The 12,743-nt window shown below is 43.3% G+C and overlaps 1 protein-coding gene across 1 annotated transcript in view; it reads left to right on the forward strand.

The window, feature by feature from the left end:
• Positions 1–5,854: 5,854 nt before the first annotated feature.
• Positions 5,855–12,743, forward strand: part of LAPTM4A (lysosomal protein transmembrane 4 alpha) — a 33,808-nt gene continuing 26,919 nt past the window's right edge. The window contains exon 1 of the mRNA XM_053285259.1: positions 5,855–6,159. Within this exon, the coding sequence (XP_053141234.1) occupies positions 6,061–6,159 (99 nt within the window). The 5' untranslated portion in view covers positions 5,855–6,060. The remainder of the gene's footprint in view (positions 6,160–12,743) is intronic.

Genomic DNA, 12,743 nt, shown 5'->3' on the forward strand with positions numbered 1-12,743 from the left:
TAATTTTATTTACAATCATTGACCAATCAGAGAGTAAAAACTAATAGACATTAAAATGTATGTGTGTGTATATATATATCTATTTCTATCTCTATCTATCTATCTATCTATCTATCTATCTATCTATCTATCTATCTATCTATAGTTTAGAATTACAATTAGGTTCTTTAATTGTCCCAGTGGTCCATCTCAGGAACCTAAATGCATGAGAGAAAAGAACACGCATGGACTCCAAAAGTACCAACACAATGATTTCACTAAAATAAACAGTGGTTTATTCTGGCACTAGACCTCATGTACAAGCAATGGGATATGATGTGATAATATAGACGAAATGAGATGGCAAACAAAATATTTGAACAGTGGGGAAATGAATAATGCAGGAATACAATGCAAAGCATTTCCTAACAGCAAATACTTTCTTACTCATCTATTTTCCTGTACTTCTTTCTGTACTTCTCTTAAAACACTCTAACATTTCAAAAGAAGTCACAACTGCCTGGGATATATTGTTGGGATTCCAGCAATGTAAGGAAAGGAAGAGGCAGAGAGATTCATTCCTTGGGTGGAGGAATCTGTTTCCTCTCCCTTCGACATGCTCCCTTGTCTTTTCTCCCAAATGCTTTCTCTCTTGGCCTTTTATATCTGTATCTCTTTTCCAGGGAAACCAGGAAGAGGAGAGAACCCAAAACAGGGTGGATTTGATTTATATCAAACTGATTTAAATCACGATTTAAATCACTAGCAGAGTGGATAAAAATCAATGATTTTTTTAAAAAATAATTTTAAAAAATCAGATTTTTTTGATTTAAATCAGATTTTTTTGATTATTTTTTTTAAATCATTGATTTTTATCTACCCTGCTAGTGATTTAAATCGTGATTTAAATTGTGATTTAAATCAGTTTGATTTAAATCAAATCCACCCTGACCCAAAATGTTCCAATCTTCCTTTTCTGTCAGGAATTGCATCAACATTATGTTCCTTATTAATCTGATCACTGACTGTAATAAATTATTACTTCTTTACTATGTTCCTTAATATTTCTGTAATTCCTTTTGAAGTCTCCAGAAAGTACTGGCTGATTTATACCATGTTTTCAAAAGTACCAATCTGACTCATCTGCTTTGGTAATCCGGAATAATGCACTCTGCATGCACTTTATTACCTGCTTTCCATTTGTGACATGCTTGTAGTCAGAACTGTATCCCACGCTTATAGCACATTGTACACCATGCCTCCCAGTTGCTTGGTCACACCCCCTACACATTCACAGGCATGTCCCTATTTCCATTGGTGAAATGTTGGAGAGTATGCAATTCAACATTTGGCTTGATTCCCAGACCTTAACATAACCTTGACAGGCGCAAGCCATCTTTCATGCCAAACTCCAATGTTTTCAAAACATTTTGCTATGTAAAGTTCATCTTGTGGCTCAACATTCCCTGATATATCTTGGACAAAAGTCATACACAGAGTGTATAGACAGAGTTTGGCTTTTTCAGTTCTCAGCAATCTTCAAAGTTCCAGCATTGGCTTATTGCAGCTGACCTTTGGTTCACCAAGTTTACAACTTTTCAGAAGCAGGAGCTGATCTGAAGCTTTTAGGACCAGACTAACAGATGGCACAGTCAGAAATTACAAAATGACGGATGTTTGTCAGTGACTTCAACAAGTGTAGTTCAAGCACATAATGCCAAAAGCCAAGAAAATACAAAACAGATTATCTCCCATCCTCAACAGACGCTCAGCTTATGTAATAGTGAGGGACAGAGGTCTCTGTTAATTTTATGGGCTCACATATTATTCAATAAAATCATAATTTAAAGTATGCCATCTTTATAATTACTATAAAGTAATTATAGATACTATTATAGATTATATAATAGATTATATAAAGTAATTATAGATACTAGCTGGGTGACTCTGGGCCAGTCATTTCTCTCTCAGCCTAACCTACTTCACAGGGTTGTTGTGAAAGAGAAACTTAAATATGTAGTACACCGCTCTGGGCTCCTTGGAGGAAGAGTGGGATATAAATGTTGTTGTTGTTGTTGTTGTTGTTGTTGTTATTTCTCTTAGCCAGCCAGCATGGGGATGTGGCAAGGCAATGCAGTGCTGGCAAGGGAGGCACCTGATTGGCTGAGCTCTGTTTGGCCAGTGGAGGCGCCTGATTGGCTAGGCGCCAGTTGTGAGGAGGGGCCATCAGCCTGGGCTGGGAGTCAGGAGGCAGTGGGAAGGACTGGCCCTGGCCTGGCGCCAGAGGGGGTGAGTGTGACATGTGTGCCTTGGGACATGCGTGCCCCGGATTTGGCGAGTGAGGACTGAGGAGGAGAGGGGGAACAAAGTGGAGAACACCAGCCAGCAGACAGTGGCCGCCTGCTGGCTGGTGGGTGAAAGAGAGGGGAGAGAAAGGCGGCGGTGGGCAGCGGACGGTGGGAGAGAAAGAGGGCGGCGGGCAGAGGGAGAGAAAGGCAGTGGCGGGCAGAGGGAGAGAAAGGCAGTGGCGGGCAGCGAGCGGGGGGAGAGAAAGGTGGCGGCGGGCAGCGAGCGGGGGGAGAAAAAGGCGGTGGGGGGCAGCGGGCCGGGGAGAGAAAGGCGGCGGTGGGCAGCGGGCCGGGGAGAGAAAGGCGGCAGAAACGCGGCGGCGGGCAGCGAGCGGGGAAAGAGAAAGGCGGTGGCAGGCAGCGGGCCGGGGAAGAGAAAGGCGGCGGCGGGTTGCGGGAGAGAAAGGTGGCGGCGGGCGGTGGGTGGACTGGAGGGAGAAAAAACGGTGGCGGCGGGGCCCTTCTTGGCCACCCGCCCTGTGTGTGGGGAGGAACTGGAGGGGAGGAGGGCTGGAGAGCACGGGCCAGAGGGAAGGGAAGAGCCGAGAGACCAGGGCAGGAGGAAGAGGGAGGGGGAAACAGCCAGCCCCAAAGCGCCGCACAGATGCTCTGTGCGGGGTTGGCTAGTTTCTTTTTAATTCTTGCAGATGCACTGCATATTTATGATATGGATTTCAGCTGAATTTTATTTACCCAATTTTTCACATTTCCATGATTTGCACTAATGCTCAGCTGAAATCTTCCATTTTATAGAACTTAAGATTCTGTAAGAGCAGACTCCTTCATGCCTCTCCAATATATAGTCCATAATATGTTTTATGTGAATGTAACACAAATGCATTTAAGCAGAAAGCAGAGGTGAGCAGCACTGTTGCTTCAGACTCACCTCAACCTATGAGCATTCACTGCTGAGATCTTTCTGGGGTGTGGGATTAGTTATGTAAGTTTTTGTCCTTGGGGATTTTTCATTTTATGAAACATGCTTTTCTCTCTGTAATTTCTTTAACATTCGATCAAATATTGTTGCTGATTTCCTCCCCTTTAAAAATACCTTCCTATTTTTTTGTCAAAGAATTCTTGCATTGTGAATTTTCCTTGCCCCTATGTGTGATTGCAATTGCACTTAACAAAGCCAGTCTTTAGTCTCAGCTGAGTGTGATTTGTATGAACTGACAAATTAAAAATCTACAAAGGTTGGGCATTAAACACCAAAGCAGAAGTAGGCCATAAGAATGAAGTTGCTTCACTTAAACAGAACACAACCTAAATCATGGATTTCCTTTAAAAGCCTGAAAAGGTTTCCTTGCCACACTGGAATTTCTAAAAGCTGTGTGCATTTACACAATTGCCTTTTTGTTCACATGTACTAACCCCAAGAAATCTTCTGAAAGTTTTTATTTAGTTCCCAGTGTTCAAGTGAACAAGAATTCCTGGGGTGATTTGTGCACTTGAAAATCACCTTTCTTAAAGTGAGGGAGCCTTTGATGGACATGATTCCACATTCTGCTGATAGCCATTTGTATATACTGATCCTAAATGGTTTCTATAGAAAACAAATACATAACCTAAACTTGCTACTCACTTTAAAGTACACATAAAACATCAAAGGAATAAAACCCAGCAGCTGACAATTTTTTCTGCCTTCAAAGAGAATGGCAGATTAACACAAGGAAGGGACACAAATTTCCCTGGGCATCTGAGAAAGTGGGGGGGGGGGGGCACACTGGCTGGGTGATAGCTTACTCTTTGCTCTCTCTCTTGTGCTTCGCTGAAGAAGGCAGTGGGCAGGCAGGGGCCCATCTTCACTTGTCCCAGGGCCCATTCCAGTCTTGCTACAAACACCCCTGCATGGCAGTGTGCCATTTCAGCAAAGCTAGTGGCTGACATTCAAACTAATCGAGGCGCTTCACACGAGTGGTGCGAAGCGCCTTGCGGTGGTTTGTGGGGAGAGCGGACTTAGCCTGCAGACAATCAAACTGTAGTCCTGGGTTGCCAAATCGGCTGCCCACACGACTACCAGCTTCGTCACGGAGCCAGTGGCGGCTGAGGGGATCGGGGGCTGCTTAGCCCCCAGAAGTCCCAGGATGCCCCGCATGAGCACACGGGGCATTTGGGGAGAGGGACCCCTGGAACTGGGAGGCTGCTTGTCTACTCATGTGTCAGCAACACCCCCCTCCCCGAAATCCCTGGAAACCATCTGCAAGTTTTCCACTGATGGAATGTGCTTTCATCTGATTCCTGGGGTCTCCTGCAGCCCCCTGCACCAGATTCCACACAATTTCTGAATGTTGCACAATTCTCAAGAACAGCACTTGGAGGGTGTGGCTCAAGTGCTACAGTCTGTGCCACTGCATGAGTGCAAGTCTGGATGCAAACCAAAATAAAGCTGTTTTCTTTGGTTTTTGTTATAAGCATAATTTGGGTTGTTCCATATTAAAAGGAAAACATTAACAAGGATTTTCTTGGTTCTTGGTCATGCTTGTAAGGCTGTAAAAGATATCTGACTTTCTTGTGAGAACAATGGATATACATTACAGCTTAGATGAAAATAAAATTGAGAATTCAGTATTTAGCCCACAAATTATCTTCTATTGCTGAACAGAAAAAGACTCGTGATTGACTTAAAAGAGAGATAACAGGCATTTACAGAGGAGAACTATAGAGTTTAAAAACAGAACTCCTGAAGTGACTAAAGTGTTATTCCTGAATTTAACAGATATGAGAGAGAGATACAGTAAAATAATGCAATGGCTAAAAAGAAAGAGAGGAACAAAGAGGAAAATGAGAAAATCAACAGTATATTGCTTCAAATGCTTGGTGCAAACTTGGGCAGGAAGGCAATCTGCCTTTTAGCTTCTACTCAAGAGTTCTGCACATGAATAGAACATAGTTACACACAGAAGAATAAAATGCTCTTCACACACAGAGATTCTGATGACTCATTATTATGAAGGAAAGGTTTGAAAGATCTCTCCATATGGTTTCAAAACTTTCCTGTAGCTATGCAATAGTTGCTTAACAGTTGCTTGCCAACAAGGAAATGTTCACTGTGGGCAACACCACCAGAAACATCAAGGCTAAAGGTGTGGACACATTATGAAGGGAAGTCACGAACCGCTGTGTGAGTTATCAAATTCTTATAGTGAGATTTTAAAGATATATATTAAGCACTGCCTCTTTATCATGTTAGATCCCGGCATGCCAAGGCAGAGCAAGGTTCTCCTCCCGCCCCTCTTGGCTAGGAACAGAAAGCATCACCTAGGCACTCCTCCACCCCTGCCTGCAGTGCTGATGTATGCGATGCACTCAAAGGCTAGGAGGGGGACTGATTTACCAGGAAGTAAAATTCCCTTGAAAGCGACGGGATTTACTTCCAAGCAAACTTGACCAAGATAAAGCATCACGCCAACCCGCCGGCACGGGAAATCGGGGATAGTCACGTGACGTAAGCCGCCCGGTCATCCTCCGTCTCTGGGCTAAAGAGGAAGGGAGTTCATCACTGACGCCATCACCACCGCGAGCCCTACGATTGGCCCGTTTGGCTGCCAATTGCCCGCCCCCAAATCAGATAGGAAATATTTTGCTTTGCCATCCGCGGTCTGATTGGCTAAGAGCTGCTTGAGGACGTGCGCGGCGCTGAGGCCCTCGCGTTATCTGTAGAGTGCGAGGCAGACAGAAGGAAGGAACGTTCAGTTTGGCAAAGAGAAGAAGCGGCGCCATAGTCGGCACTGCGATGACGTTCAAGCGGGGTCGAGACCGTTTCTACAGCACCCGCTGCTGCGGCTGCTGTCATGTTCGGACTGGTACCATCATCCTAGGCACCTGGTATATGGTAAGAGGCCTAACTTTAAAGGAAACTGGGGGAGGGGATCCCTCCCTATCCCCCATCAGTATCTCATCCTGTGCTTCACTGCGCATGTTCAAGGGGAGGGGGCGTGGGGGGGTGCTGGTGAGGCGCCGGTTGATGTTCCTTGCTGCGCGTGCGTGTAGTTCCGCCAGTTAAGCTGAGGGTACGCCATCTCGGTTACTGCGCATGCACAGGGAGGAATGTGTGTGGGCGCTGTGGAATGTTGCGCGTGCGCGTTGCTTTTTCGAAGAAAGTTCAGGACCTTGACGATCAATATGTAGGATAAGAGGAGGATGAGATTATGGAACTAATTAGATGCCGGTGTTTATCTCCGTAGTCGCAGCCCACTGTACGCGTGATTGATTGATTGATTGATTGATTAAGTGCCATCAAGTCGATGTCAACTTAGTTGGAAGTAAATCCCGCTGAGTTCAGTGGGACTTAATTCCAAGTAAATTCGCATAGGATTGCGGATGCATCGCATTCGAAAGTAACCTAGTAGCCAGCGATGTAGCTAGGGGAGAGGCAGCCGTGTTCACCCCTCTCTCTGGTGGACCCTCAGAGTGAGGGCAATAATGAAGAAAGTAGGGAGGGGTGGATCTGGGGCCCTGGGTTCTTTGATCCCCTTTACTCGCTTATAGCTACATCCCTGCTTGCAGCAGGGTTCCCTTGAAGTCGGCTATGGAGTAGAGGAAGGGCAGAATTTGGAGCTCCTTGCAAAGAGGACTTGACGATCATTGTGATTGTTGAACATGACAGTATTACTCCTCATTTTCTTTCTTATCTCTTCCCCTGCCCCCTTTTGCAATCGCCAAAGCAAACTGACTCTGGATTACAAACATCCCTTTTTGCTCCCTTCCAAAATAGGTAGCTGACGGTGTTCTGAGCCAGCCAACACAACTTCCTCTGCCTTGCAACTTAAACAGTAGAAAAGAGGAAGTGTGTTTCTTTTTAGCCTGTGCTTTGTAAACTATAAACAGTCAGGGGGTGATTTCATCTTTAGTAACCTGTTTTCATACCATACTCTTTGTAATGCCCTTGACTGATATTGGAGCCCATGAAGATTAGAATAAAACTATATGAATGGTTTTGGAAGTCTCCTTGAAAAAGTGACCTGAGGTAAATACTGTGGTGGTTACCAAAGGGAGCCCACCAGTGTTCCCTTTAAAGTGTGTGTGTACGTGTGCTCCGCTCACACCTTTTTTGATGCCTGCTCAGTTAATTGTAGATCCTGTGCAGGTTGAATCAGGATGCTCCCACTCCAAATGCACATGAATGCACACTGCCATGATACTGCTGTGCCCACTGCCACATTTTTCTTCGGGAATCAACTGGATTTGACAAAACTAAGGGCCTTTAGATGTTTGCCTTGCTAAGACAGATCCACATTGCAATACTGGTCTGACTTCCAGTTTTAACTCTTATGTTAACTCCAAAGAATCCTAGGAGTTATGGTGGTGAGGACTGAAAATTCTTTTACACACTTGTAGCAACTCTTGCCCCTGAACTAGCTTTCCTGGGTGTGGGGAAGGAGAGGATGAAAGAATACTCCCAGCAATCTGGGGTATAGATGTGCCCAAAGACTGCGCCAAATAAAAGTTTGTGCTTAAACTTTTCCTGAATGTTATTTTAAGGTGGCTTTTGCTCAGAAAGTTGATAATGAAACTAGGATTAAAATGACATAACTGACACTTCCATAGACAAATAATACTGAGGCAGTACGCTGAAGCAGCAAAACTGTGACAACCTTGGAGTTGCAGGAGGAGACTCAATCACTACTACTTCTTCTTGTGAAAGGTTGCAAAATGGAAGTTTATGCAGTTTCCCTTTTATGGTGGGAAGTTTCTAGCAGTGGCTTTTTTTTCCCTGGAGAGTGAAACTTTTGTGCTAGTAACACTTTTTTTTTTTTTGCCATGCTTGCTTCTCTTCACAAGACTTGTCAATTCTTGCATTAGTTCACCAGTGATATTCAGACAAATGTTTTACAGACCTTTTTGTTTTGGTTTTTTTGTCAAAGGTGAAAAATTCAATTCAACCTGATGTACTGTTTCCTCTCCCTTTTAGCAGGAAGATACTGTACTACATAGGAGGGTTTGTTTGGTCAATCAAGACTTTCTTATGTAGCTGTGTTATGGAAAGCATTTGTATATATGTGCTTAATCAAGTGCCTACAGTGGATGGCCAAGAGTTGTGGCACAGCATCCAGTTTGTGTGGGGGTTCTATACATTTACTAGCTACTGGGAAGTTCCTTTTTGTTCTAGGGAGATCCTCCCTGCTTCTGTGCCTTGAAAAGGCTGGGTCTGGAGCCATCTCCAGACCTTGTACTGTCTTCAGAGAAAGAATTAGAAAGTAGTGGGATAGCTTGTTGCTCTCAGCAATTCAGTGTGCCATGCACAACCCCCATTCAATGGGTTAGGTGAATGATTCTTAAAGGATCTGCTTCTTCTTGATTGGATGGTGCATTGCTATCTTATGGAAAAGAGGATCTGAGGAGAGCCCACCCTTGTAAAGCCCATTCACTCTCTAGCAATGAGTGACTATGTGCATGGAACCGTGTTCTGATTAACAAGGCTAGTACAATATCTAACACAATTAATTTGTGAGCGGAGTTATGCTCTTTTGATCTGTCTGTGGAGGAGAAGCTGAAGGTATCGGCTCATCTTCATTTTCATGGACTGAAATAAATGTAAAAGGATTTAGGAAGATCTGAGATTAATTTCCCCCTCTTCTGCTTGGTGGCACTTCTCAGTAGTGAGAGGAAATCTATTTAGTTATCAAGATTAAAACCTTTCAGCCTGCTGAAAGGTTTAGAGAAGAGTGTGTGTATTTGTGTGTGGTGAGTGTATGTGTGCACACGCTTGAGGTGAAGGAATAAAACTTTTGTGAAAGGCTAGCATTGTGGTTTTGCACACCATTCTTGTGTGCTCCTTGAAGAGTGTGTCTGTTGGTGATCCTGCAAAAAGATAAATTTAGCCAAGGTGGCACATTAGACGGCCAAGAACATATGGCAATAAGCAATGTACTGCCTCCAGAATTTCATTCTTCAGTAGGAGTTCTCACATACCCATATGTGGTTTTTGGGGAAACACTGTTGTGCTTTGAAAGTTGGCACTCTGAATACTACAGTTTAGGTTTATTGTGAAGCTTTATTGGTAGTTCTTAGTTTAGTTTCTGGAAAATCTGTTTACATTTCTTAAAAATAGCTGCAGCTTGGGCTGGTCTGAATAAGATAAATCATTATTATTCAGTTTGTGTGTTTGTGTGTGTAAATTTATTTAGACTTATTTCTCACTTTGTTCATATTCAGCTACATTGCATAACATTAAGTATAGAAATAGATTGCAGTAGTCCAGAATCTGTTTTGCAGAATTTCAGCATTGGTCAGACTGAATTTTCTCCATTGACTGTTCTGTACAGTTCTTTTAATCTAGATTTTGTCTGTATTCTACAGGATGTGTTTAATAGTTGCTGGCTGCCTTTAATAGTTGACATATGCTGGAATCCTATGCACACTTACATGGGAGTAAACCCAATTGAACAGAGTGAGACTTGCTTCTAAGGAAACCTGCACAGGATTGGATGTGTCCTTCTAATGCTTCAAATACTTGACCATTACTTGGTCATATTTATTTAAGCAATTCCAGATGGAATCTCCTCCCCCCCCACCCCCACTTAAAAAAAAATTGAATCTGTGTTGCTCTGTTTTGTTGCAGAGGTCTCTTACACTATCCAGTGCAAGATGGAGTGTGTTGAGTATTTGCTCTGGTAGATACAAAGAGGGAAAAGTTCACTGATGGCTTGGAGGAAAGAGTTTTACATAACATTTGTCTATTCATAAGGCATTGTTAGCTTCTGTTTGTGTTGCAGATTATAATAAACCTATTAAGCTAAGCTAAATCCTCTTTTGTAAACTTTATGGAGAATGTTGGGATCATTATTAAACCATGTCTTGCATTCCTGTTCAATTGCTCCAGTTTGGATTCCATCTCTCTGGATTGTGTACTCAAATTTGGTCTGATGAGTAGTATTATATTAGCATACTTCAAAATAAAGTCACATTTTAATACATGCTTCCCTGACACTTGTGGAAAAGAAAATGATATATTTCTTAAAAACCACCAAGATATGCCCCATTGGTACTTGGAGTGTTGCCTCTGAACTAAAATCAGTTCAGTTCAGTTTTATTTTGGACTCTGACCAGCAATACAAAGTAGATAGATTAAAAACTTTAAGCATTAATAACAATTCACCCTAAACTGTAACAGTTGGATTAAGTATGGAGATGGAGCAGTGGACCATTTGCTGCAGCAGGAAGCTGTGACAAGTGGCAGAGGAGCAGGTACGGACCTGCTTTCCTCACTTTTAGAGGAGCCCCAACTGTCCTTCAAATCTGTGCACAAATCTTAATTCATGCACAACCCTAATTAGAGTCTGATTCTATTAATGACCACACAAAATTTGGCAACATTATTTGTAGCGTCAGAATCGTAGTCAGCTAGAAGAGAACAAACAAAACTCCTCTGAGTGGCCTGGAAAACTTCTTAGCAAATTTGCTATAAGAGAAGTGCGAGAATCATGATAAAAAGTACAGTATAATCAAACATGAGCTATAGACTCTACTGCTCCATCTCCACATGGGCATGCCTGTTCCTCATGAGGAATCTGCTTAGACCTGCCCTCCAGAACTGCTGACAATAGAGCATTAAAATGTGCCAACGAGAACTTACTTGGGCACTGTTAGGTACCTAGCCACTGTTCCCTCTAAGCTGTGCACGTCAGTGGGCATGCACAAAATCCATTCCCGTAGCTGTGCACTGTCTCACCCTTGCCCTGCAACTGCCACCTTTCTGCCACTGCCAGTGGCTTCTTTGCTGCCTGCTGATGCTCCCCACTGCCACCTCCCCCCTTCTTGGCTGCCACCACGTGGGCTCCTGCAGGTAAGATGGGAGGGGGGATTCCAGTCAGTTTCTTAACCAACTCACCTGCCCAAATTGCAGAAGCGTGAGCAAGTTCCTAGGGGACTGCTGCCTCTGCTGTCGCAGCTTGTAAATTCTGGGCTGCAGCTAGCAGATTACCTGACAAAGTTCCTGATTTTGGGAGGGGGGTGGGAAGGAAGCTAGACAATTCCATCCGACCCATTAATCCCCTCCTTGTAGAAAGGAAACCCCACTGATCTGTTGCTGAGGGCTGCAGTGAGTTGATAGCAATATAATGCTTTTCTAATGGGGCAATGGGGAAACATACATAAGACGTATAGAGATAAGGAAAGAAGGATGTATAGTACCCTGCTAGGCACCACAGCTAGCTTTTTATTTTTTGTTTGTCCTGGGGGAAGCTAATTGGTGACAGAAATGGTCAAATAAGCAGCAGATAGTGACTCTGGTAGCTTCCCCTACCCTCCCTGAAGGTGCAAAAATTCTTTCAAAGATGAACTGCTGCCTAAAGAAAAGGAGAGAGATGCAGAGAGGAGGGTGGGATGGGGTTTTTCTAAATTTCTCCCAGATATTTATTGCACACATTAAAAAGACAAATCGGGTACAGGGGCATAAAACCAAATATTAAAGGATCCCTTGTCCTTCTTGAGAATATGGATCACCTGTGTGTGTTTTTGTTGAATGTGTTTTCTTCTAGGATGTGATTTAACAGAGACCCGTTCAACCTGTTTAAACAGAGGCAGATAAAAGGTTTCCTGGGGATCTTCCAGAACCCTGCTTTGACTCCTGCTTTCCACAGGAGCATCAACTGAGCAGTAATTAGAATCCTCAAAGTCCTTCATCCAATCGTTTCACTGCCCCAGTCTTGCCCCAGTTCCCAAAGTCTGCGTTCTTATTAATGCCACATAAGTAGTTCACTAGAGGAGCCAAATGAGCCTATTAAATGAAAGCGAAGAACAAACCCAACTCATGAACAAAATCTCACCACTAAATTAATAATAAAAGTAACATTGAACTATATACTAAACTTAATGTAAAGTTTAATCAAAACAACCACTGTGTAACCAAAAACGTATGACTGAAAGCATCCTATACAGAAGAGCAACCAGCCAGACATCTTTAACCAACATGTATATACAATAAAATGCAGTACACATATAAAGACATTTAATTGTAAACTCCATTAAAGAACCCAAGGTCTTTTAGAGGCAAGGAGATAACTCCAACAGCCAAAATTGGCAACAATATATAGTTCCAAAGTGGCTCAAAGTTCCCAACTGCAGCTCTTCTTATAAGGACTAATTCCAGGATAGTTCAGAGGGATGCCAACAATTCAATGATGATCTCTAGATATCTCGCCGGTGTTTGTACATCCATACAGTTCTGCTCAGAGACCTCAGGACCGGAGAGGGGAAGATAATACACTCTGTTATGTCTGCTAGCTGAGAACGATGATTGTAAAGACATTCAGTTCTGCTCAAAACCTCAGGACCGGAGAAGGGAAAACAACACACACTGTTATGTCTGCTGGCTGAACACTAGGAGAAACTTGGAAAAGCACTACATCTGCCCGGGGATAGATAGCCATTTTGCTGAATGCTTCCTCAGGAGCATTTTCCATCAGACTCCATTAA

This window comes from Hemicordylus capensis, chromosome 1 (assembly GCF_027244095.1).
Source record: "Hemicordylus capensis ecotype Gifberg chromosome 1, rHemCap1.1.pri, whole genome shotgun sequence".
NCBI lineage: Eukaryota > Metazoa > Chordata > Lepidosauria > Squamata > Cordylidae > Hemicordylus > Hemicordylus capensis.